Raw genomic sequence first — 25,477 nt, forward strand, 5'->3', positions numbered from 1 at the left:
AACACACACACACACACACTTGTGGACTTCGGAGGCTATTTGACAGTTCAGGCAGGGATTTACTCCACAAAAGGGTTAGATTGCAGGCTAATAAAAACATCTGAATGGAGTGTACTAGTTCCTTTTGAAGTGCCTTGTTCTGGGAAAGACAGCTGCAAAGACATCCATGTCAATCTTCACAGTATTGTTGTTTCTGTTTCCGATCTTGAGAGCGAGAGAGACAGAAATGCTGGAAAAGCAAAGTTGAAGGACTACTCATGGCATCACTAAGTATCCACAGCAACCTGTTGTGACACGAATGCATACTTTCCTCACTGACTGCAATACACTGTTGAGTCGGTGGAGTGTTGCAAGTGTTTCCTTGTATTTCCCGAGCAATATTAGGGCATCATCTATACACCACTTATCTATACAATCCTGAATTACATTTATATAGCATATGTAGGGAGATTTTGGCCCATCAAATTTTACAATGCTGACATAACATCTTGCATCTGGGTGCAAAAACAAAACCATTATGCATACAGATGGGGCATATCATTGAGGTTTCTTGTAAACTCAAATCTCATCTCACTTTTGGCACACATTGTGGTTTTGAGCAGATGAAACACTGGAAAAGTACCACAGAGGGGAAATGTGGGCAATAACAGTGTGTGAATGGGGGGGGGGGGGGGTCTTTTTTTTGTGGAAAGCACCAGCCAGGACAGGTTTCGACTGGCTCCTCATCCAGCTCTAAGGCTGCAAAAACGGTCATAACAATTTTCGTCATTCCTTAGAAGGGTGAGAAGCAGGTTAGTTGGATATGATATGCGGCCTTTGATCAGGAGTAAACAGTTGATTTGATGATTTAGGATCAGGTTCATACTAAAACATACACATTTCACTAGTTCAGCCACAAGACATGGTCGTCAATCTTTTCAATTGCCTAAACCTAAAATAATACCACATTTGATCCATTTCATCGCAAACAAAACAGTACGTTTCATTCTGCCGATTCATCCAACTAACAGCTGATTTGAGATTTATTCTATGTGGTTAGGGTGCCACTCTGAGTTCAATTTTGAAAACTACAACAGTATTTGAATTGCATTGACTGCCCCCAAGAGGATGTTTTAGGCACTGCTAATCCAGAAAGATCCATAATCTGACATACGCACCATAATTTCTGTTCTCAAAAACTTTATTTGAATTACGTTAAAATCCTGCATGAATAACAAGAACCAGAGTACTTGGGGGTTTAACCTTTATTTTGTCAGCCATTCTGTTGGCTGTCCACCCATAATCCACAGGTATAAAAGTCTGTAAAGAGTGCAGTATGCATGTCAAGTGTTCAATAACTGCCATGTAGTTATTTAAAAGTAGTGGCCTCAGGATATTTTGATGCTGTGAGCTATAGGGGTGTAGTCTCACAGGTCACAACCACCTAATACATTTACTCCAAATGCTCTTCCTGGTTTGTTCCAATTGGTTCTTTTCCTGAGGTCAAAGGTCCACATGCTCTTCTGGACGTTTCACTGTGTCAGCCACCTCGTCATTCTCCTCTGAAGGTAACAAAGACAAAACCACAAGCACTTGAAAATAACTGACCAGCGCTGGAAGTCCCACACCCCTCAACTCATGTACTGTACAAGGCAACACAATATCCTTTCCTTGTGGTGTATATGTTGTCTTTATGTATAGCGTACGCTGCAAAAGGAATGACCTCATTGTGGACATAGAATTTGAGAAAAACATCAAACACATACTTGCTTGATCACGCACTGATGTCAAATACAGTGTCAACCAAGAGAACCAAGAGTCATCTGATACAACTGCACCTGCAGTATTTCAGAGAGTATACTGTTACTGTAGTAGTAACTACAGTGTACTTAAACCTGATTTGGATTTAATTCATGGTTGTGGTCAACATGACTTATTATGCAGAATGCAGTTACATGAAACAATAACACAAGATAACTAACAACACTCAATTAAAGTGTGTTGTCATGTATAAAATGCATTTTAAAATCATAAATCAACTAGTCAAGACTGTTATTATTGATTACCTGGCTCAGGTATTGTGACGCAGACTCCCTCCTGTTCCTCGTACCCGCTGGCACAGATACAGATGTAGCTCCCTTTGTTGTTCACACACTCCTGGTTTCCCGCAGTACACACAGCGTCAGGCTGCTCACACTCGTTCACATCTAAACAGATCAACCATCAAATTGGTTTTCAGCACTGTCTAATGACTTTGAAAATTATTTTTTAAATGTTGTTACATTTATTAAAAGCATTAAATTCCCTCAGTGTACTCATTTCATGACTCTATAACCAAGAATGTATTCAAAATAGCTCCTGAAGTTTTATAATTGTTTGTTAGGCAATGGGAAAATATGGTCATTTTTTCCATTTCCAGAAAAATTTGTTTTAGAGATGAGGTTCAGACAGAGGTTTTATAAAGCCCTTTTACATCAGCAGTTGGAAAAGTATTTGCATAGTAACAAACAGCAACATCCTCAGTGAATTTCATAAAAAAGTGAAACATTAAAACAAGTTATCCTTTTTACATAAAACTATACAAAATATAATCACGTCACCAAATAATTGATTAAAACAGACTGTTTTGAAATGAAGGTCTACAGTAGCCCCAACAGCACTCTGTAGGGTAGCACGATGGTGTAGCCGGAGGTCAGCTAGTTTCCGTCCTCCTCCGAGTACACAAACTTCAATACAAAACTTAGGAGGCTCATGGTTCTCAACCCATTCCAAAGACTTGCACAGTAATTAAGGCAACTTCCAGAGGACATCCTCCAACCAATCGGAGCTCTTGCAGCATGAACTGACATGTCCATCCAATCAAAGGATCAGAGAATGAATCTAGTACTGAAAGCATACTCTACAGCTAGCTAGCACTGCAGTGCATAAAAAGTGGTGAGTAGTTGACTCAAAGATAGAAAGACAATAGAAGTAGTTTTGAACAAATTAATTTCTTGAAAAATTGAGAAACGAGAGAGCTAGCTATATATAGTTGTATTTCTTTCATTTTCACTTTGCTGGCGAATGCAGCTAACTAGTATAGCTTACACTGAAACAGAGGGATGCTATGTTAATTAGCTAGCTATGGCTATCCAACACTGGAACTCTTCCAAGTCAAGGTAAGCTTTAAGTTTTAGTAATTTAATGCCACCAGGACCCGCCGGTGCAACTGCTGAACTGCATGATTGTACCAGATTTACTAATGTGTTGGGAATGATGTTCGCTAATATGGTGACAATGTAGGCTGTGTGTAGCAGTTATGATATGAAGGTGCTGCTTGGAAAGTTTTTCTTCCGCCTGGTCACTAACAGCTGATGTGTTTTGCACTGAAGTCCACAAGTGAAAAAGTGAGGAGGAGAGTACGTAGATGCGATACAAAGCACAAAACTATCATGCTGTTCGTATGTGGCTGCTATGAAAGTGCTATGTGCTAAGTGCTATGAAAATATTCATTCCGGCAATTCTGTTGAAAAACATTTAAAACGGAAGCGAACGGAATGGGGATAAATATACCTGAAGTTGTCCAAAAGAAAGTCTTGTTTGCTAAATTTGAGTATTATGTAGTAGCCTAAACCTATCGATGTTACATTGGGCTGGGTGAATAAAATACGAATGACAGTCATCCAATATGCTGTAATAGAAATAAGGCCATGCTCATAAAACAAATAATCGTCCTCCCTCATCTTAAATGTCACAGACCGCCAAGGAGTTACGAGCATTGTAATAAGCATTCAACAACATCCATGTCATTCCCATTTCATTAAAAGATGCAATATGTTACTTTTTGGGTGACCCGACCAAATTTACATAGAAATGTGAGTTACAGATCTGTCATTCTCATTGGAAGCAAGTCTATGAAGCGGTAGATATGTTCCATGGGTGTTATTTCTATGCTTCCTGTTTTTAAGTATTTTACTTTTGGTTTTGTACACCAGCTTCAAACAGCTGAAAATACAATATTTTTAGTTATGGAAAAGATATTTCACAGCAGTTTAGATGGTACAATGATTCTCTACACTATACTTGCCTGACATGTCACAAACTGAAATTAGGCAAACAAATAGAATTTCAGCAACCAGGAAATGGCGGAGCGATTTCAGCATAGTGCATCTTTAAAGCATAAAAAGTATATTTAAGCAAAGTATCTGACAGTTAAAACATGGATCTAGATTTAGCATGTAGAGAAATGTAGGGATAGCATTGCGAGTGGTAATGTACTGTATCGTCCTGCCTTTAAGGTAGTGTCCAGACTATGGACAAACCTCCATTGTGGACGAGTTACTCTATGTCCAAGACTATTGCCTCTCTGTTACTGGCCAACAGGGTACACAGGCTGGACAACTGAAGGTGGCAACATCAAGGAGGGAAATAAGGAAGGAAGGATAAAATCATGAACAAAATGACAAAGAAGTGATGAAGGGAGGGAGAGAGGAAAGGAAGATACTTCAGGGCCATACTGTAAGGTGAGATGTCCTAGCTCCAAGTGTGGGTAACTACATATGTGGAATGTGACAAAGTGGGCATTGTGTGAAAAAAAGCGGGCAGATTGGTCTCCACTCAAGACTTTTGCGTGACTGCTTCCTTGTAGCATTTTAGCAAAGCCGGTTAAGTATGTCAGGAAAAGTAACGTGGCACGTTAGGAGAATGAGGTTTAGGTTAGGTAAGGGGTTAGGCTTAGCTAAAATGCTACAAGGAAGCAGCAAGCAAGCGGTTACTTTTTCGATACACTTTGTGTTGATCCTCCCACTTGTTTTGCAAAACCCACTTTCAGACACACTCCACGAACGCAGTTAACCATGACTCCCTACCTGTGCAGGTACCCTCTGTGTCCTGGTACCCAGGAGCACAGCTCTGGCACTTATCAGGCCCTGCCTCAGTACAGCCTGAACACACCTTGTCACAGCCTACCAAAGAGGAGAACACAGAGTTCAAATGTTAATACATGTTTAAAGTTTATTACAAATAGCTTATTCAGTATACATATTTATATTTTCAGTCCCTAATACAATAGCTGTATGCATCCAACAATATAGTAAATATGGTCCTCTCACTAAGTAGTGAACCAGCTTTACAGTACCTTTACAGGAGAACGAGCCATCTGTGTTCAGACAGTACTGATCCTCTTTGCAGAGAGGAGGGTCGTTCAAGCACTCGTTCACATCTAGTGTCACACAATGAGAAGCAACAGGAAAAGTGAATTTGATCTTGATGTCAAATTCATGACAGGGAAAGTACTTATGCGACAGAAAAGTATAAAAATGTCTCTCTCACCAAGACAGGCCCCCTCGTCATCCTCCCCCCAGCCAGTCTTGCACTTCTCACAGTCCTCATTGGTTAGACCAGTGCAGGTCTTGCAGGAGGAGTGGCACTCTGTAGTGTATGGGATTGAGTGGGAAAGGTGGTCTGAGATGCATGCCCTGCTCCAAATACACCCCTAGCCTGTCCCCTAGGCACATTGCTTAGATCTGAAAGGAATGGATTTGTGTAAACCATTGTTAAAAAATAACATGCAAACATAATAAACCAATTACCTGTGCATAGTGAAAACGTGTCGTTCCTAATTTCATTGAAGTATCCGTCAATGCAATCCAGACAGAACTCCCCCTTGTAACCATGGTCACAGTTGCACCTGCCATTACCCCCTCGTGTTCCATCACCGTCACACACACCGTTGCCATGGCAAGGCCTCTCGGAACCCCCCACACAGGCTGTCAGAAGGAAACAGATGATTCTCATTCACCCATGGCTGGTTGGTATTAGTCAAATAAATGTGGTGTTGGAGGAGTACGTATTTACCATTGCAATCAGGGCCAAATGTTCCCTTCAAACAGCACACATTGATGGTATCAATGCAGAACCACTTATACAGATCAGGATGCTTCTTTTGCCTGGATTGGAAGAGCGAGATGTCAAATCACAATAGACCATTGACTTGTAGCCTGGAAGTTCAAATATTCTACAAGGACAAATATAGTGATAAGGGGTCATGAAATCTGATGTCAATGGCCTATGCTCCAGGAGAAGTAAAAGGCCTAAGTAAGTAAGTAAGGGTTTTTGCGCTCATGGGACATGTGCTGCCCTCGTGTTCTAGCTGATCACTCAGGTCAAGTACTCACCTCTTGAACCACCAGGTCTCAAAGTGGTCCTCATGCTCCTCTACCATGTGGTTACAGTCAAAGCTGCTGCTCTCACACAGATTCTCCAGAATCTCCACTAGGCGGATCTCACTGAGGAGAGGGGGAGGAGGGAAAGGGAAGAGGAGACAGAGAAATCAGCTTCTATTGTGCCACTGGGTCAACAGAGAATACGTGGTCTTGGTCAGCATGACAAATAGGTTTAGCAATCACTGATCAGAGCAAACAGATGTGTGATAAGCACAGCAACAGTCCAGCATTAGGAGGAATCGTTTGTGTGATGAGTGGTGTATAGGAATCTTACCTCGTCTCATATTTGGAAAGTGCCCTCTCCTCCCAAGCAGTGTTTCCTCCACCAAAGTTCTGCTTTTTTGTTTGGTCCAATCCCTGTTGGTACAAGTAGTGTGAGGATGAAGACTAGCTAACCAGACACATATTATGGCAGTCATTTGATCAATGGTGAAAATGTACTACAGCACTGTGTCTGGTAATCTGGGTGTAAAGAGCGCACACATATGTTAGCTAGTTATTTGGTCTGACTCCCACATTATAAACTGGTCTAACGTTAATTGACTCACTAGTATACTGGTGTTATGATGTTCAATCATATTACATAGCCTACATCAAGGTCAGAACAGGAGGGCTTAGTTACATTAACGCATTTCAAGCACAATACACCATCATTGGTTGCCCACTGGTAAATAAAAGCACATCAATTGATTGTGGTTTGAATCAGGCCAATTGATAGTACTACCAAGCTAGCCAAGGCAAATTATGCACAGAGCAACATTTCAAACTTACCTTAATGAAGTTATCAGCTATCTGTTTGCAGGTATGACATGAGCTTTTTAAGTCTTTTGCATGGGTGCATTGTGATAGTAAAATAAAAGCTAGGTTAAAAAATAGCCACAATAATTGACGGAACGATAGCATTCTGGCTAACTACAGTAACCTTAGATGGATAGCAGTTGAATGACTCGAAGTTTCACATCATAGCTAACGTTAAACCTTAGCCACTTGCCAGCAAACTTCCTATCCCTAACAACATGCAGCACAGAGTCCAGCCACATATAAAACAATTCATTGGAAGTTAGCTAGCGTTATCTATGCAAAGCATTCGAAAGTATTATGTACATGCAGTTAGAAAAAAATAGCTACTTTTTTTCCGGACAGGCTCTTGGTACGAGTGTGGCTTGTCGTGATTTGCTATTTTGCCCGTCAATCACTGGAAGTACCAATGATATTCTGCCACGCGCGGGACACCCGTCTTCAGTCTTCCCACGTGTAAAAATAAATTAATATTTCCATATTCTTGCGCATGCGTCAACTTCCTATTCGCGTTCACGTCATGGCAGAGAAGAGGGCTGCGTCTGGGAAATCACTGTTGTTTGTACTAATTTCGGTGGCTCTATTACATTTGTTTATTTGTCCTTTTACAAAAGTTGAAGAGAGTTTCAACTTACAAGCAGTGCATGATATTCTTTATCACAGACTTGATTTTGAAAAGGTAAGACAGACCTACGCATACAACAGCCAACTAACGTTAACGGTAGCTAGCTAAAAGTTAGCAAACATTAATCTTCTTTACACATGCATGGTGCAAATGCTTGTTGACAGTGTTACACTATCTCTTGATAAAGCGTTCTACAACTTTACCTGCCCGTAAGTCATTTTGTGCCCACCTAAACAATGACAAATAGTTTAGGCTCCCGAGTGGTCTAAGACTGCAGTACCTGGTTCGAATCCAGGCTGCAACACATCCGGCTGTGGTTGGTAGTCTTATAGGGAAGCGCGCAATTGGCACAGCGTCATCCGGGTTTGGTCGGGGTAGGCCATCATTGTAAATAAGAACTTGTAATTAACTGACTTGCCTAGTTAAATAAAAAATGCAAATGCCAGAACTCTATTGCTTATGTTGATAGTATCTTCCCACTGTCTCACCAGTATGACCACCATGAATTCCCTGGTGTGGTGCCACGGACATTCCTTGGTGCTGTGTTCATATCAACGGTATGCTCCCCATTGTTCTACCTGCTGTCACTACTGGAGGCTTCTAAATTCTACACACAACTGATGGGTAAGTCCTGCTACTATTATATGATATCCATAAACAACAGCAGTGCAATAGAGAAGACCTGGGTTCAATAGATTTTTCACTTTTGGGACTACTCAATTGTTTCCATAGTTCCAGACAAACTAAATCAAGTACAGCTTGACAGGTATGGCACAAATCAGTCCACTTATTCAAATGTATTGATGTGTACCTTTTTTGCTATCCAGTGCGAGGTTGCCTGGGAGTGTGTGTGACATTAGCTCTATGGAGCATGCAGAGGGAGGTTCGGAGGCAGTTCGGGTCGACAGTTGCGGGACTGTTCTGTCTCACCTGCGCCTCACAGTTCCATCTCATGTTCTACAGCACGAGACCCCTCCCCAACATATTTGCACTGCCAATAGGTAAGATACACTGATATATACACATTTATTGGATGAAAATCTTGTTGAAAATACTGTTGGAGAAGCCTCATGTAGGATAAACTTAATTTGTATAATAGATGTCGACCGATTAATCGGAATGGCCGATTTTAATTAGGGTCGATTTTAAGTTTTCATAACAATCGGAAACCGATTTTTATTTAACACCTTTATTTACCTAGGCAAGTCAGTTAAGGACACATTCTTATTTTCAATGACAGCCTAGGAACGGTGGGTTAACTGCCTTGTTCAGGGGCAGAATGACAGATTTTTACCTTGTCAGCTCAGGGGATTCAATCTTGCAACCTTACAGTTAACTAGTCCAATGCTATAACCACCTGATTACATTGCACTCCACAAGGAGACTGCCTGTTACGCGAATGCAGTAAGCCAAGGTAAGTTGAAAGCTAGCATTAAACTTATCTTATAAAAAAAAACAATCAATCAATCATAATCACTACACATGGCTGATGATATTACTAGTTTATCTAGCGTGTCCTGCGTTGCATATCATCGATGCGGTGCGTATCGTTGCTCCAATGTGTACCTAACCATAAACATCAATGCCTTTTTTTAAATCAATACACAGAAGTATATATTTTAAAACCTGCATATTTAGCTAAAAGATATTCGGGTTAGCAGGCAATATTAACCAGGTGAAATTGTGTCACTTCTCTTGCGTTCATTGCACGCAGAGTCAGTGTATATGCAACAGTTTGGGCCGCCTAATTATGACATGGCATTGAAGGTTGTGCAATGTAACAGGAATATTTAGACTTATGGATGCCACCCGTTAGATAAAATAGGGAACGGTTCCGTATTTCACTGAAAGAATAAATGTCTTGTTTTCGAGATGATAGTTTCCGGATTTGACCATATTAATGACCTAAGTCTCGTATTTCTGTGTGTTATTATGTTATAATTTAGTCTATGATTTGATAGAGCAGTCTGACTGAGCTGTGGTAGGCACCAGCAGGCTCGTAAGCATTCATTCAAACAGCACTTTCGTGTGTTTTGCCAGCAGCTCTGCTGTTTATGACTTCAAGCCTATCAACTCCTGAGATGAGGCTGGTGTAACCAATGTGAAATGACTAGCTAGTTAGCGGGGAGCGTGCTAATAGCGTTTCAAACATCACTCTCTCTGAGACTTGGAGTAGTTATTCCCCTTGCTCTGCTGCTTTGAGGGTGGCTGTTGTCGTTCTGTTCCTGGTTCAAGCCCAGGAGCGAGGAGAGGGACGGAAGCTATACTGTTACACTGACAATACTAAAGTGCCTATAAGAACATCCAATAGTTGAAGGTTACTTAAATACAAATGGTATAGAGAAAAATAGTCCTATAATTCCTATAATAACTACAACCTAAAACGTTTTACCTGGGAATATTGAAGACTCATGTTAAAAGGAACCACCAGCTTTCATATGTTCTCATGTTCTGAGCAAGGAACTTAAACGTTAGCTTTTTTACATGGCACATATTGCACTTTTACTTTCTTCTCCAACACTTTGTTTTTGCATTATTTAAACCAAATTGAACATGTTTCATGATTTATTTGAGGCTAAATTGATTTTATTGATTTATTAAATTAAGTTAAAATAAGTGTTCATTCAGTATTGTTGTAATTGTCATTATTACAAATACATTTAAAAAATCGCCCGATTAATCGGTATCGGCTTATTTTGGTCCTCCAATAATCGGTGTCGGCGTTGAAAAATCATAATCGGTCGACCTCTAATAAAAATGTCCGCCAATGCTACAGAAAGGATTTTTTCCATTGTAATTTCAGATCATGTACATAATATATCTGCAGTAATAGTGGAATGATGGTGTTTCACAGTATTACTTACCCGCAGCGTTGTGATTGGCTGTGATATTCACCTATTGCTTTCTCCTGCCGAGTGGCACCTGTTGTCAAAATGGGAGAGCTGTTTTGACTTTGGCTATGTTATGTAGTGGATATTGGATCAAGTGCCAAATGTAAAAATTACTCTGCCATTTCCTGGTTGCTACAATTCTACACTGTTTTCTCAATTTCAGTGAGGAAACAAGCACGGCATATTGTAGGGAATCATTGTACCATTTAAATCAATGTGAAATATATTTTTGATAACAAAAAATACAATTTGTACAGCTGTTTAAAGCTGGAGGACCAAAACTGAAAGTTATGCTCAATTGCGAGTCTCCCATGTTACATGAAAATGGATTGGGGTGAGGGGGCAGATTTGTTTTGACTGGAGCCTAGTGCTGTTGCAATTAACCTAGCTTACACATGCTATTGGTGAACAATTCTAGGTGCAGCACCTTTAAAATACACTACATGACCAAAAGTATGTGGACAACTGCTCATTGAACACCTTTTTCCAAAATCATGGGTGTTAATAAGGAGTTGGTTCCCCCCTTTGCTGCTTTAACAGCCTCCACTCTTCTGGGAAGGCTTTTCACTAAATGTTGGGACATTGCTGTGGGGACTTCTATTCAGCCATAAGAGCATTAGTGAAGTAGGGGACTGATGTTGTGCGACTAGGCCTGGCTCGCAGTTGGTGTTCCAATTCATCCCAAAGTGTTCAATAGGGTTGAGGTCAGGGCTCTGCAGGCCAGTCCAGTTCTTCCACACCGATCTTGACAAACCATTTCTGTATTGATCTTGCTTTGTGCACAGGGGCATTGTCATGCTGAAACAGAAATGGACCTTCCCCAAACTGTTGGAAGCACAGAATCATCTAGAATGTCCTTGTATGCTGTAGTGTTAAGAACTCCCTACATGGGAACAAAGGGCCCAGCCAGTAACATGAATAAGAGCCCCAGTCCATTATTCCTCCTCCATCAAACTTTACAGTTGGCACTATGCATTGGGGCAGGTAGCGTTCTGCTGGCATCCGCCAAACCCAGATTCGTCCGTTGGACTGCCAGATGGTGAAGTATGATTCATCACTCCGAAGATCACATTTCCACTGCTCCAGGGTCCAATGGCGGCAAGCTTTACACCACTCCAGCCGACGCTTGGCATTGCACATGGTGATCTTAGGCTTGTGTGCGGCTGCTCGGCCAGGGAAACCCATTTCATGAAGCTCCCGACAAAGTTATTGTGCAGACGTTGCCTCCAGAAGCAGTTTGTAACTCTTTAGTGAGGACAGGCAAAAAAATGTTTTGCGTGCTTCAGCACTCGGCGGTCCCGTTCTGTGAGCTAGTGTGGCCTACCACTTCGCTGCTGACCTGTTTGTTGCTCCTAGACGTTTCCACTTCACAATAACAGCACTAACAGTTGACCAGAGCAACTTTAGCAGAGCATAAGTTGATTAACTAATTTGTTGGAAGCTGGCGTCTTGTGACGGTACCACGTTGAAAGTCAGTGAGCTCTTCAGTAAGGCAATTCTACTGCCAATGTTTGTCTATGGAAATTGCATGGCTGTGTGCTCGATTTTTATACACCTTTCAGCAACGGGTGTGGCTGAAATGGCTGAATCCGCTCATTTTAAAGGGGAGTCCACATAATTTTGTGTATATAGTCTATTTTAAGTCCTTTCTTCCAGCAGTTTCACTGATGATTATCTTATGCCGTTAAATGGTCTGTTCTGTTTTCTTCCTAGTTCTGTTGGCGTTCACTGCATGGATGGGGCAGAGGTATGGGTCCTTCATCTGTCTCTCTGCGCTCGTCATCATCGTGTTTAGATCAGAACTGTGTCTCTACCTGGGTCTTATGCTGCTCATGTCACTACTGAGCAGGAGGCTGGGGATCCTTCAACTGTTCTACTATGCTGTTCCTGCAGGTGCTCTGTCACTAGGTAAATCTGTTATCAGCACCACTAATTATGGTCCTGGATAACTACAGAGTGTACAGGCTTTTGCTCCAGCCCAGCACTAACACAGCTGGCTAGGCTATAGTAGTTAGATGAGTCGGGTGTGCTGTAGCTTGCCTGGAACAAATGCATACATACCCTGTAGTTTTTCAGGATTAGAAGTGTCATAAATATATGTGCTCTTTAGATGAACGTCTAATTTTATCTTCTCTCTTTCAGCTTTGACTGTCTGCATTGACTCATTCTTCTGGAATAAGCTGCTTTGGCCCGAGGGCCAGGTACTCTGGTACAACACCATCCTGAACAAGAGCTCCAACTGGGGAATATCCTTCACTTCACTAAATGCTTGTTATAAACCCCTAACAATAATGCCCAGTCAACTAATTAAATCATGCAGCGCAGCTTGACACCTGCTTCTCCTTCATCGATTCTGAGTTAGTATCAACGTTTGTGATAATATTACGAAAGTAATGGGGTAATTTTCAACTCATCACGGAGAGCCCACTTTTGATCTGAAAACAAGTTGCTATCTTTCCTTGACTTTCTCCCCCAGTAAACCTCCCCCTTTCTGTGGTACTTCTACTCTGCTCTACCCCGTGCCCTGGGCTGCGCAGTTCTGTTCATCCCCCTAGGCCTGCTGGACAGACGGACGCGCACCCTGCTGCTGCCGACTGTAGGATTTATCCTGCTGTACTCTTTCCTGCCCCATAAGGAGCTACGCTTTATCCTCTACACCTTCCCTGTGCTGAATATAGTGGCTGCACGGGGATGCTCCTTCATGTAAGGAGAGAGAGGCTGTTATTGGCATGAGTGTTGTCTGTTCAGGGAGGTTTAGTATAATGTTGAAAAAACATGGTAGAAGCTTATTGACATTTTTGGCCTTCAGGATGGAGTCACAGTTCAATTGTCTTTCGGGGGACATACTTTAAGTGTGGACAGAGAAACCACATTATTTAATAATGTTGAACTTTTTAATTCTCGGTCCTACAGTCTGAACAACTACCACAAATCTTGGATGTATAAACTTGGCTCCTTAATCGTGGTTGGCCAGTTGGTGACAAATGCTGCATACTCCAGCATATCTCTGTACGTGTCCCATCACAACTACCCTGGAGGCAGGGGGGTGCAGGTACTACATAAACTAGTACCATCTACATCAGGTAAGAGCAGTGATGTAGTGGAGGGTAAACAGTGTTTACACACCTTTCTTACTTTTAGTGAACTTTTCACCACCTTTTGCGGAAAAATGTATTATGTATAGTAGGGAGCGTTAATTTACTCGCTGCTATCAGTGTTTACCCACTTTTTTTTACAACTATATCCCTTGGTAAGAGGTTATACTTTTTTAAAAATATCAGACAGTAAGGGAAGTATCATGGTTGCAGAAACACTGATTAAAGGCTGTATGTAATCAATTGCTTCTCCTCAGATGTCTCTGTTCATATTGATGTATTTGCTGCCCAAACTGGAGTGTCACGTTTCTTAGAACTGAACAGAAACTGGAGGTTAGTTTGACTAGGTATTCTATTCTGGAATATAACCGTTTCCAACCTTCTAAAGGCATTCTAAGGATTCAGCTTTGTGTTCTATTGTCAGGTATGACAAGAGAGAAGACGTTGGCCCTGGACACCCTGATATGAAGACCTACTCCCATGTTCTGATGGAGGCCAATGCCACTCAGATAGCACTACTCAAAGACTCCCACATGCCTTTGGCCTTCATCCAAGGTTACAGCAACATGTTGTTGAATGCCTTTCGGTTTCCTTTCTTCAGTATAAACCTGGGAGACAAACTGGTGTTGCTAGAAAGAGTACCCGATCCTGAGCGTCCCAGTTGAACTGACAGGAATGTCCTTTTTCAGGATTTCGTTTTTTCTTATGACGAAATTGTAAATAACCAAAACTAAATTGCTGTGTATTTAAAACAGAACACTCAATCACTCTTTTGGGCTATAAGTTGTTTGGAGCCAGGTATTGGTAGGGTACGCCGAAAGGATCACCTGCTTTATTTTTAATATGGAAATGACTAGAATGTGTCTGGCAAGGCCAACTTTACCATTCACATGCAAAGAAAGTGTGTGTATATAGGCCTTTCATTACTTCAACTGAAAATGATCCAATACAATATACTTATCCAATTTTACTCCACCAAACCAGGTAACTGGTTTACTGTCTAACACTTCCTTCAAACAAAGTGGTCAGATAACCCCAGTTCAATAACTGCCATCCTTCAAAACTGCATTTCTTTTTCTGAAATAAGTTCAAAGACCTCATTATGCTATTGATCCATTTGAATGTGTTTATGCTTTCCTATATGAACAAAACTGCTTGTCGTGATCTTTAGAATAAAACTGAAGAGGAAATTTGTCCTGTGTGTTGACTTACAAGGCAGTATTACATGTTTCTAGAGACCACTGTTTACAGAAAGGTTACATTTAAACATTCCCTGGTGACTGTTCCCCATGACAGTGGGATGTCTGGGTCATGTTTTGTAGGGAGAATACTAAGTGAAACTGGCAGGTGGTGCCTGAACTTTTCTAGCTACAATGTCCACTACCGAACAGGTCCAATTTTGTATACAAAACCAGGAACAAAGGATCACATAAGAAACCTTTATTTACAAATGACAACAATTTGCATGGTTCCACGTTTATCAAATTAAGTTCAGAAATTATTATTTATACATATGTACATTACTTGACAACCCATAATTTAATCCCTTAAATAAGCTTAAAATTGTGCTATAGACATTTTCAAACAAATTGCTTCTGAAATGGCAATATCTTGCATAATATTAAATATTTCAGCAAGTTAAAGCAATTTCTAAATCAACAGTACCATGAGCCACAAATTCACAATGAAATAATTAAATAACAAAACTTAACATCTTTAAGTCACAGCATTTATTTTTGGGCCATGTGTTCATTTAGAAAAAACCCCAGCATTGTTTCTCAAATTAAGTCATTTAAATTGAGACTTGATTTGCAAGTATTTACAGCATTTTGACCTGAATTAGTTTTGGATAAGGCACAAGGAGAGAGAAGACAACTGACATTGAAAAAAAGACACAGGAACAAATATTCACAACCCCTACTGCTAAATACACCCCTCCCTCCCTGACACGTCACTGAGTTGCTGACTGATGCAAGTTCTAAAGTGTTTCAACAGTAGTACACATTAATGCAATTAACAATTCCAAATGCACTCATGTTTTGAAAATGAACCTCTGTATATCTATTCTCCTTTAGTTACCCCTGAATCTAAAAGGGTCATTTCACAGTTCTATGAATTGGACCTTGATAAGGAGCTCCTCATAAGCAATGGTTTTAATCAGTGCTGATAATAAATTAACGGTAGGTTGACCTTTAGAAAGAGCAGCCCCTCCATGTTTTCTAGTAATGGCATGGGCTGATTCAGAGTGCAGTTCACACTGGCTGTGCTGAACAGAATCTCTGCTGGGACAATGCTGGGAGGGCAGCCCACGTAGCGGACAGCGACTTTGGCAAGGTCAGGCCACAGTAACTTCTTCAGGTTCCAATAGTCCAGTGGATCACAGCTTTGATCAAGTATGTCCTCCTCCAAGTATTCCAGCACTGCCAGCTCTGATGATTTTGGCTTGTCCTCCTGTTTTATCTTGTGTCTGATGTCATCCATGAGTGCCCAGAGGTTGTCCTTGTTGTTTGAGGGAGAGCCATTTGATGATGCTGGGACCTCTCCACCACATCCATTGGATAGTGAAGGCTTTGTCTCAATTGAGGTAGAAAGGGACACCTGAAGTTCACTGATGAGGTCTTGTTTGCATTGCTCCGCCTCTTCCTCCGTGAACAAGGAAGCCTTGTACCGCGGGTCCAACATTGTCGCCCAAGTGTACCTGGGGTTGCGTAGGGTTGATGACATCCTACTCACCATCGCTTCCTTCAGAGACTTGAGCATGTTGTCGATGCCCATCGTCTCGTCGAAGAGCATGTCTATCTTTCGGTTGAGGATGTGTATCAGTGGTATGACTTGACCCAGAGTGGCAGTGCGATTGCTCATCTCCCTGCAGGCCACTTCGAAGGGCTTCAATGCATTGCACACCGACTGCATCACTTCCCATTGGTCGCAACTGATCATTTCCCTGAAGTTGCACTCTATCGACATCTCGTCGACCGCTTTCTTTTGTTCCACCAGACGTTCAAGCATGAAGAAGGATGTCCTCCATTTTGAGGGAACGTCCTGGATGAGGCAATTTTCAGGTAACTGGTAAACCTTCTGCAGTTCAGCCAACTTTTCCTTTGCTTTGTCTGAGCGATATACTCGCTCACAGATCTTCCGAGCGATGCTGAGAAGGTTCTGAACCATCCTCTGACTCTTTATGGCTTCGCTCACAATTAGGTCTATGGTGTGTCCAAAGCACTGCACGATGACATGGTCGTTGTCCTCCAGGACGTTTGCAATGGCATTGTTGTCGGTAACAGTAAATCCTTTTTTCAGCCCTAAAGAGCTGATCCAGGTGTCCCAGAAGTATTCGAGCTGCTTCTGTATATTGAGCATGTCATGGTCACAGTCTATCTGTGACACACTGAGGAGAGCAGAGCAGTGAAAGTCCTCGCCCTGAGGTCTAACACATGATTCGTATGAAACCCAGTGGGCAGTAAGAGTCAGAAATTCCCGAGTCTGGCTAGTGACCCAGATGCTTGTTGTGAAATGGACGATACCACTCTCAGCCTCTTTCAGGTGTGTGAGAACAACCTCCTTCACCCTCTCATACATGTCTGGTATGGCAATGCTGGTGAAATATGAAGAGGAGGGTAGAGAATATTGAGGTTGAAGGTACTCCAGTAGTCGGTTCAAACCAGTGTTCTCTACTAGGGATGATGGCTGAAGATCCAGTGCAAGCATTTCAGCAACGAGTTTGGTGATTTTTTTGGCAACCGGATGGTAGTCATCAAATCTTTCACAGTTTTCATCATACACAGAATTGTCCATGAGTTCGTGTTTAACGTGAATTTCAGCAGACGGCACATCACCTGAGATAGTACTGTTACTTTCAAGAACATTTCCATGAAATCTCTGCATGTGCCTAAATAAACAACTAGTTCCGAGGTTTGTCGTCTTTTTGCCACGACTTATTGTGCGGCTACAGTGCAAACAAACCACCTTAGTGGGATCGGAAGGGGAAATAGAAAAATGATTCCACAACTTTGATGTCTTTTTACTGAACACAGAGTTGTGTGGCTTTTTCTCTTTAGCAGGGCTGTTAGTCAGTTTGGCTGGAACAGCCTCAGTGGCAGAAAGAATAGCGTAGGGATGAGGTGAGGAGTCCTTATCATTTGTACTTTTTTGGTTTTTGAGGACATCAGGGTGCCTTCTCATTAGATGCCTCATCAAACAGCTGGTTCCGAAGTCGCCCCGTTTCCCCCGGCTGATGACACAGGGGCAGTATCGACAGAGGGCTTTAAGCTGATCCCCTGGAGAGACGATGAAATGGTGCCACACTTCGGATTTCACCCGTTTCATTATTTTTTTGTTTTGTTGGAAGATTGAACTTGCCGAATCCTCTTTCAGGCCTGAGCCCTCAAGGGACAGATCGCACGGTGAGGAAGGTAAAGGAACATCCTTATCTCGAAGTCCAAAGCAGAGATTGAGGGAGGAATCCTGTTCCAATTGGTTTATTGTGTTAGACTCCTTCACATCCATGCTTTCATCTTCGTTATGGGGCACTTTGTCAGATATTGTTTCTGGGGAGGATGGAGCGAAGAGGGATTCTTTTTTAATGTCCACTACTGAGTCCTGATGCAGCTGAGAGCGAGACAATAGCGTTGGTGGGTTTGTATATGGTGGTGGGATGTTGGAGCCCTGTCCATTTTCTTCAATGACAATTTCTCTGTGGGCTCTCCACATATGGCGAATCAGACAGCTAGTGCCCAAGTCCTTTCCATTTTTACCCCTGCTAAATTCATTCATGCAGTGTATGCACACTGCTTTGGAACTGTCAGCAGGTGACAGGTAGAAATGCTTCCACACAGCTGATCTTCTACGAGAACTTGAGTTTTTAGGAGTTGCAGCGAGGCGCTCAGACCCACCTCCATCCATCGCTTCTTCATGGTTGTTGTTGGAATGTGAGGATGAGACTGTGCCAGTGTCATTTTTAGCACCCTGTTCTAGTTTTGGTTCGAGTTTTGGTAACACTTCTTTGGACGATGATATGTCAGAGCCCTCTGCTGAAGAGGTGGACGGTGAGGAGTTCTTTCGTGCGGCGGGAGTAGTAATGCTAGCTGCCAGGCTTCCGTTATTTGAGGGGGATATTACCGATGAGGCAGCAGAAGCAGTCAGAGTATTTGAGGAGAGGTCGCCATCTTGTAAAAGCACAGTGGGGTGAGCCCTTCGTACGTGCCGCATTAAACAACTTGTACTGAGGTCCTTCTCGTTCTTACCTCGACTGAACTCTTTCATACAGTACATACAGATTGCTTTGGTACTATCACGTGGAGATATGCAGAAATGGTTCCAGGCAGGGGATTTCTTCCTGGGATTAGCATTAGCGGGACTTCTCATGGATGACAATAGGCTTTGAGTGACAGCATCCATCGCAACATCATAAAGAGTGCTTGTGTACCCACTAAGCATACTACTGTAATCATCTGTATCGTCTCTATTAACAAAGGGGCCTACAGAACTATCATATGATAACCTTTCATCCTCTTGGGTCCCCTCCTCCATACTATTTGGATCCTCTTCCTCAATATGTTCAGATGTGTCATTTTCTATCTTGACCTCAGTGTTTAGATTTAGGCTTTTGTTTGAAATGGCTGGAGAAGTAGGCCTAAGAGAATTATGTTTGTCACATGCCTCACCTGTTTCATTGACAGACCCATTCATTTTAAATTGTCCATCAACCTGAGAAATAGATAAATTGTCTGGTTCCTCCTCGTGAATTGAAGCCATGGGGAAGAGTCTTTAGCCAGTGTTTTAGATGGACAGGAGGTCTTTGCATCTGCAGTGTCATGGGGGGCAATGCTGTATGATTTAAACACGTAGCCATCTTGCCCCTCAATTTTTAGACATGTTCCTTTCGCCTCTCTTTTCTTGTTTTCTATGCCACTAGTTTCTGAATCTACTACATCTTCTTCACTCTTAAGAGAGAGGTCTTCCTCTCCATCCATGTTAGCTGACCAAAGTTCTGCGAAAAAATCCAATTCTGATGCAGCTTGACAAAAGTTAATGAGTCATGGGTGTAAGAGCATTTCTCACACCAACGTTTCAATCTGTTTGTCCAGTTCAGAAGGAGCAAGCTTGTAGTCCATTTTCTCCATTTACGAATGTGTCAAAGTTTCCACCTTTTCTAGTAGGATCTGGAATGAGAGAGAAATTCAATAAACATCAATATTTCAGCAAATAGCAGATAAAAACAAGTTGACAGACTAGAAACTGTTTAACATGTCAGGCGGCAACCCAACGGACCTCACATTACCCTTAACAGATGTGTTAGGTTATATTATATATTAGACATGCTTAGCAGTACGACAGTGTAGAGCAGGGGTATTCAACTCTTACCCTACGAGCTCCGAAGCCTACTGGTTCTGTTCTACCTGATAATTAATTGCACCCACCTGGTGTCCCAAGTCTAAAGCAGTCCCTGATTAGAGAGGAAAAACAAAAATGCAGTGGAATGGGCTTTGAGGTCCAGAGTTGAGTTTGAGGAATGTAGAGTGATACTAGCCTACCATTATTTAGGTGGTACCCCACCCAAAACATTTTAATTTAAATTGTTTTCAATGTTGGTGTGCATTGCTTCCAGCAATGATTTTAACTTTGGGGGTCCTTTAAGCCCACTCTATGACAAAATGTATAGTCTGACATTAATTTGTGACATTTTATTAATATTCAAAGTAGGTATGATGATAATTTTATGTAATTAATGAGTATAATTTCCCAATGTATGATTGAAATATAGCCTAGATCACAATACATTGTTATTGGTTATCAAATTAATAATCAGTTTCAGTAAACCTTATTTTATTAGCAACAATGCCTTTATAATGCCTTTATAATTAGCCTACAAATAAAACTGCTTATTGCACATTGAGTGTTCATTAAAATGAACTAAGAACAAGAAACAAATGGGGAATTAATCGTTATTCATTCAGCCACCAGGAAACCACAACAAATATTCCACCAAGATTGTAGCAACTACAGACATAATTCGATTTTACAGGTGATCGGACCATATTTATGTCTGGAATCTAGACAAAATAGCTACCGCAGTATCATACTCGTTTTCTAGCTTGAACGTTATCCAGTTGGATAGCTAACTAGCTGGTTAGCGTGAAAGCTAGCTAGCTACAGTAGCCTTATTTCCTGATCCAACGTTAGCAAGCTGGCTACTACTTTTCCGGGTAGTTAGCTAACGAACAACATCCAGGATTAAGGTGCCACATTGATTTGCCTTAAAATAGTAGCTATTTCAAACTCTACTCATAATTTGGAGCCCATTTAGGTAATGCCAAATGCTAACCCTAACCTAGCTAGCCAGCCAACATAATAACAATGTCAGTGTCAAGAGGCTAACTAGGTATCACATTAAACCTAGCTACACAAAAACAAACATATATACCACACACACGGGTTTCTAAAACAGAAATCTGAAACCATAATTTCACAAACCGACTAGCCTTTCAACTACATACATGAAGCAGCCTATTTATTAATTGGGGACAGTGTCCGATACAGTACAGACCCTGGTCGTGCCAGCTAGCTAAACCACACAGGGCATAACCTGCCTGGTGAGACAGAACCAGATCGTGCCCTGGTAATGGAACAGACGGACCAAACCGAATCAGCCCAGAACATTACTCACGACGTTATTTGGAGAGAGAAAAAACTAGACTCCTAGAAATCATATTAGACCAAGATAGCATACATACCTTGAAATCGTGGTTTATGTTTCAGTTACTAAACAGTTAAATACGACACATTTGATTGATCCGGGGGGGATTACTTCATTGCTTTGTCTCCTAGCAGTTCACATTCAGTTGAATCAGGTCCACACAGCATCGGACGGAAGGAACACGCTTTATGATGTCACTGGGTGGAAGGGTTTTCCAATATGGCGGCAGGGACAATAAAATACGAAACATTCGTCGGTAAAGCAACACTTCTTAATAGATCAAAACGTGAATATTACTTCTTGACAGACGTCATGGTGCATTATTGACATTGTGTGCATATGCCGTCGCCAATACACACACTAATCAATTTTTACCAACGGTGTTGTTTGTTTTCCTCCTGTTATCACTGCTCTTACATTTTAACCTTAACAACGGGGTTTCTTGACCTGAAGGGTCTCTCACAGGGGCACTGAAACCATCACGTTGGGCAAATGATTTACACAACAAAACTCGACACTTATGCATATGAACATATTTAACTTCTATAAGCACAGGCAAAACAAATTGTTATGAAAGGCTTGCTGTCTGAGAACAATATGAAATCTAAATGTTACTATGTGTGGAGTGAGTCTAAATTTAGACACTGTCTCAGCCAGCATGAAACTCAAATCAAATGTGAATTTTAACACATACCAAACTTTGAACAAATTACTAGGCTACATGTATGTAAATCCTCTTGCATGCTTTGAGGCTTCACATGAAGGGGAAGATGGGGTAAAGGATGGTGGCTAGTTTACTAAACTTGATCTGCATAACATTCCAATACCAATAGACATACCATTGTATGCCTCCTCATCTGTATACCTACAGACACAAAGGTGAGCAGTTCAGTCATCTGCACTCAATACAGCTAGCCTTCAACATATTCTTATAGCCTACATATTCTTACCTCTGTTGATTGATATCCATTGAATTGTGTCCATTTTCTGTTTTAGAAAGATTTGCACAAATATGAAAAGATAGAGGGTATCATCATACAACAATAGGAATTTAGATACCAGGGACAAACTTTAAATTGAGGAGATCTTTACATTTTTCAGTTAAGTGCCTGCACCTGCTGTCCTTTCAAATCCAAATGTTTCAGTTGGGCAGTTAGGTTCCTGCGAGAACTAATGAGGTTCCTCAATGAACCCCAACAACAATGGGTTCTTGGAATAACCTTTTCCTATGGGTTCTTGGAAGAACTTTTGGGGACAAATGTAAGTGCCAAGAACCCTAAGGTTCTGAAGAACCCTTGTTGAACCCCTCATTTTTAGAGTGTGGCCGTTTGTTAACCATTGAACATTTTTGAAAGGTTCCTGTCTGTGTAAGTGGGCATTCCCTCTCTCGCGTGAGCATGCTTTCCCACGTGAGCTCATGGTTCCTCCATAATATCTCACACAAGAGAAGCAACAGCTGGCTCAGAAGTATTTTAGTTTTTACTATGATCCCCATTAGCTGTTGCGAAGGCAGCAGCTACTTTTCCTGGGGTTCACACAAAACAATAAACATGACATATTACAGAACATTTATAGACAAAAACAGCTCAAGGACAGAACTACATATATTTAAAAACGAAACACAGCCTACATATTAATACGTACACAAAATATCTAGGTAAAATAGGGAAGAGGCGTTGTGAGGTGTTGCCTCACTTTTTTTAAACCAGGTTTGCTGTTCATTTGAGCAATATGAGATGGAAGGGAGTTCCATGCAATAATGGCTCTATATAATACTTTACACTATTTTGAATTTGTTCTGGATTTGGGGACTGTGAAAAGACGTCTGGTGGGGTAAGTGTGTGCATCAGAGCTGTGTGTAAGTTGACTATGCAAACAATTTGGAATTTTCAATACATTAATGTTTCTTATAAAAATAAGAAGTGATGCAGTCAGTCTCTCAACAACTCTTAAAAACGTCTTATGGCTGCAATCCCGTTAACGGGATCGATATGACAACAGCCAGTGAAAGTGCAGGGCGCCAAATTCAAAACAACAGAAATCTCATAATTAAAATTCCTCAAACATACATGTATCTTATACTGTTTGAAAGGTAATCTTGTTGTTAATCCCTCCACAGTGTCCGATTTCAAATAGGCTTTACAGCGAATGCACCACAAACGATTATGTTAGGTCACCACCAACTCACAGAAAAACACAGCCATTTTTCCAGCCAAAGAGAGGAGTCACAAAAAGCACAAATAGAGATAAAAATTAATCACTAACAGATGACACTCATAGGACTTAATGTTACACAATGCATGTATGTTTTGTTTGATAAAGTTCATATTTATATAATAAAATCTGAGTTTATATTGGCGTATTACGTTCACTAGTTCCAAAAACATCCAGTGATTTTGCATAGCCACATCGATTCAACAGAAATACTCATCATAAATGTAGATGAAAATACAAGTTATACACATGGAATTATAGATATACCTCTCCTTAATGCAACCGCTGTGTCTGATTTTTTTTTTACTTCCGGAAAAAGCAAACCATTTAATAATCTGAGAACGGCGCTCAGAAAACAAATACAATTATCCCCATGTTGGAGTCAACAGAAATCAGAAATAACATTATAAATATTCCCTTACCTTTGATGATCTTCATCAGAATGCACTCCCAGGAATCCTAATTCCACAATAAATGTTTGATTTGTTCGATAATGTCCATTATTTATGTCCAAGTAGCTACTTTTGTTAGGGCGTTAGGTACACAAATCCAAACGCTCGTGCAGGTCCAGCATAACATCGGACAAAAACTTCAAAAAGTTATATTACAGGTCTTAGAAACATTTCAAACTACGTATAGAATCAATCATTAGGATGTTTTTATCATAAATCTTCAATAACGTTCCAACCGGAGAATTCCTTTGTATGTAGAGAAGCCATGGAACGCAGGTCGCTATCATGTGAAATGCGCGTGACCCGGACCTGGCTCTCTGCCAGACACCTGACTCATTCAGCTCCCATTCAGCCCCACAACACAGTAGAAGCCTTATTCAAGTTTCTAAAGACGGTTGACATCTAGTGGAAGCCCTAGGAAGTGCAACTTGATCCATATCCCACTGTTTATTCAATAGGGGTTGGGTTGAAAATTGACCAACCTCAGATTTCCCACTTCTCAGGTTTTTGCCTGCCATATGAGTTCTGTTATACTCACAGACATCATTCAAACAGTTTTACAGAAACTGTTTTCTATCCAATACTAATAATTATATGCATATATTAGCATCTGGGACTGAGTAGGAGGCAGTTTACTCTTGGCACGCTTTTCATCCAAAAGTGAAAATGCTGCCCCCTATCTGAGGAGCAGGCCGTTTACTCTAGGCACCTTTCATCCAAGCTACTCAATACTGCCCCTGCAGCCATAAGAAGTTTTAAGAGAGACTGGCATGAATAGTATTTATATTATCCCTCTGCATAATGAAGGGCAAGCCTGGTGCTCTTGAGTGGGAGCAGGAGTGACAGTACCTAGGCGAGCCTGATGTGTGCGCTGGATAAGCTGGCTGAGGCGTAGAAGTCGACGAGCCAACTGATGCAAGAAGACCTCTCAAGCCAGCTAAGACATGGAAGCCCGACGAGCTAGCTGAGGCATCCCCGGATCCATCAGCGATGGCACCTGGACCCGACGTCACCAACCAAAACCAAAATTCCCTGATGCTTCCTTTAGTGGTGTCAACATTCTGTAAGGATCACCGCTGGAGACGAGAAGCAGGTACAGGGAGTGAATATGTAATGAAACATGGACATGTAAACAAAACAGGACCAGCGTATGGACAGTGTGTGATGTCAAAAAAGCAGAGCATCTTTTTAGTATGGACAGACCTCTCCCCAACTTTACAATAATTTAATCTACATTGCCCTCCGTAATTATTGGAACAGTGATGCATTTTTTCTTATTTTGTCTCTATACTCCAAAAGTTTGGATTTGAAATCAAACAATGACTATGAGGTTAAAGTGCAGACTGTCAGATTTAATTTGAGGGTATTTTCATAGCATGCAATGACTACATCAAGCTTGACTCTACAAATTTGTTGTATACAAATATCATACCCCCAAAATGCTAACCTCCCCTGTTGTTGTAATGCTGAGAGGTTAGCATGTCTTGGGGGTATGATATTTGTGCATCTGTCTCACTCATCATT

At 41.3% G+C, this 25,477-nt stretch overlaps 3 protein-coding genes across 4 annotated transcripts; 1 reads left to right on the plus strand and 2 right to left on the minus strand.

The window, feature by feature from the left end:
- Positions 1-1,226: 1,226 nt before the first annotated feature.
- LOC115106857 (cysteine-rich with EGF-like domain protein 2) lies at positions 1,227-7,322 on the minus strand. Of its 2 annotated transcripts, XM_029630008.2 has the most exons (11): positions 6,954-7,322; positions 6,457-6,539; positions 6,135-6,245; positions 5,815-5,906; positions 5,550-5,726; positions 5,290-5,388; positions 5,096-5,179; positions 4,827-4,922; positions 2,046-2,186; positions 1,746-1,817; positions 1,227-1,541 (listed from the first exon to the last, which is right to left on the minus strand). In XM_029630008.2, the coding sequence occupies exons 1-11, from the start codon at positions 7,083-7,085 to the stop codon at positions 1,483-1,485; spliced, it is 1,146 nt and encodes a 381-aa protein (XP_029485868.1). In that variant the 5' UTR covers positions 7,086-7,322; the 3' UTR covers positions 1,227-1,482. The 2 variants fall into 2 exon arrangements, with proteins under 2 accessions (XP_029485868.1, XP_029485869.1); XM_029630009.2 differs by lacking the exon at positions 1,746-1,817 and having other exon boundaries at positions 6,954-7,321.
- Positions 7,323-7,472: 150 nt separating this feature from the next.
- On the plus strand, positions 7,473-14,781 carry alg12 (ALG12 alpha-1,6-mannosyltransferase). Its single transcript, XM_065008127.1, has 9 exons — positions 7,473-7,659; positions 8,097-8,229; positions 8,433-8,606; positions 12,210-12,404; positions 12,639-12,741; positions 12,975-13,199; positions 13,410-13,579; positions 13,849-13,924; positions 14,016-14,781. The coding sequence occupies exons 1-9, from the start codon at positions 7,501-7,503 to the stop codon at positions 14,254-14,256; spliced, it is 1,476 nt and encodes a 491-aa protein (XP_064864199.1). The 5' UTR covers positions 7,473-7,500; the 3' UTR covers positions 14,257-14,781.
- A 235-nt stretch (positions 14,782-15,016) lies between these two features.
- On the minus strand, positions 15,017-21,698 carry zbed4 (zinc finger, BED-type containing 4). The gene is given in 3 exon segments (XM_029630010.2): positions 15,017-19,345; positions 19,348-19,752; positions 21,325-21,698. Coding segments are annotated over 2 exon segments (3,813 nt in total). The 5' UTR covers positions 19,564-19,752; positions 21,325-21,698; the 3' UTR covers positions 15,017-15,748.
- Positions 21,699-25,477: the final 3,779 nt, after the last annotated feature.

Source organism: Oncorhynchus nerka, linkage group LG23 (assembly GCF_034236695.1).
Source record: "Oncorhynchus nerka isolate Pitt River linkage group LG23, Oner_Uvic_2.0, whole genome shotgun sequence".
In the NCBI taxonomy this organism is placed as follows: Eukaryota; Metazoa; Chordata; class Actinopteri; order Salmoniformes; family Salmonidae; genus Oncorhynchus; species Oncorhynchus nerka.

Excerpts from the sequence above, each read along its gene's own strand:
- LOC115106857 (XM_029630008.2), bottom strand. The coding sequence starts at position 7,085 with ATGCTATCGTTCCGTCAATTATTGTGGCTATTTTTTAACCTAGCTTTT. Across the intron at positions 6,540-6,953 it reads TAGCTGATAACTTCATTAAG|GGATTGGACCAAACAAAAAA; the intron begins GTAAGTTTGAAA and ends TTGTACCAACAG. Across the intron at positions 2,187-4,826 it reads CACAGAGGGTACCTGCACAG|ATGTGAACGAGTGTGAGCAG; the intron begins GTAGGGAGTCAT and ends TGATCTGTTTAG.
- alg12 (XM_065008127.1), top strand. The coding sequence starts at position 7,501 with ATGGCAGAGAAGAGGGCTGCGTCTGGGAAATCACTGTTGTTTGTACTA. Across the intron at positions 7,660-8,096 it reads ACAGACTTGATTTTGAAAAG|TATGACCACCATGAATTCCC; the intron begins GTAAGACAGACC and ends CTGTCTCACCAG. Across the intron at positions 13,580-13,848 it reads ACTAGTACCATCTACATCAG|ATGTCTCTGTTCATATTGAT; the intron begins GTAAGAGCAGTG and ends GCTTCTCCTCAG.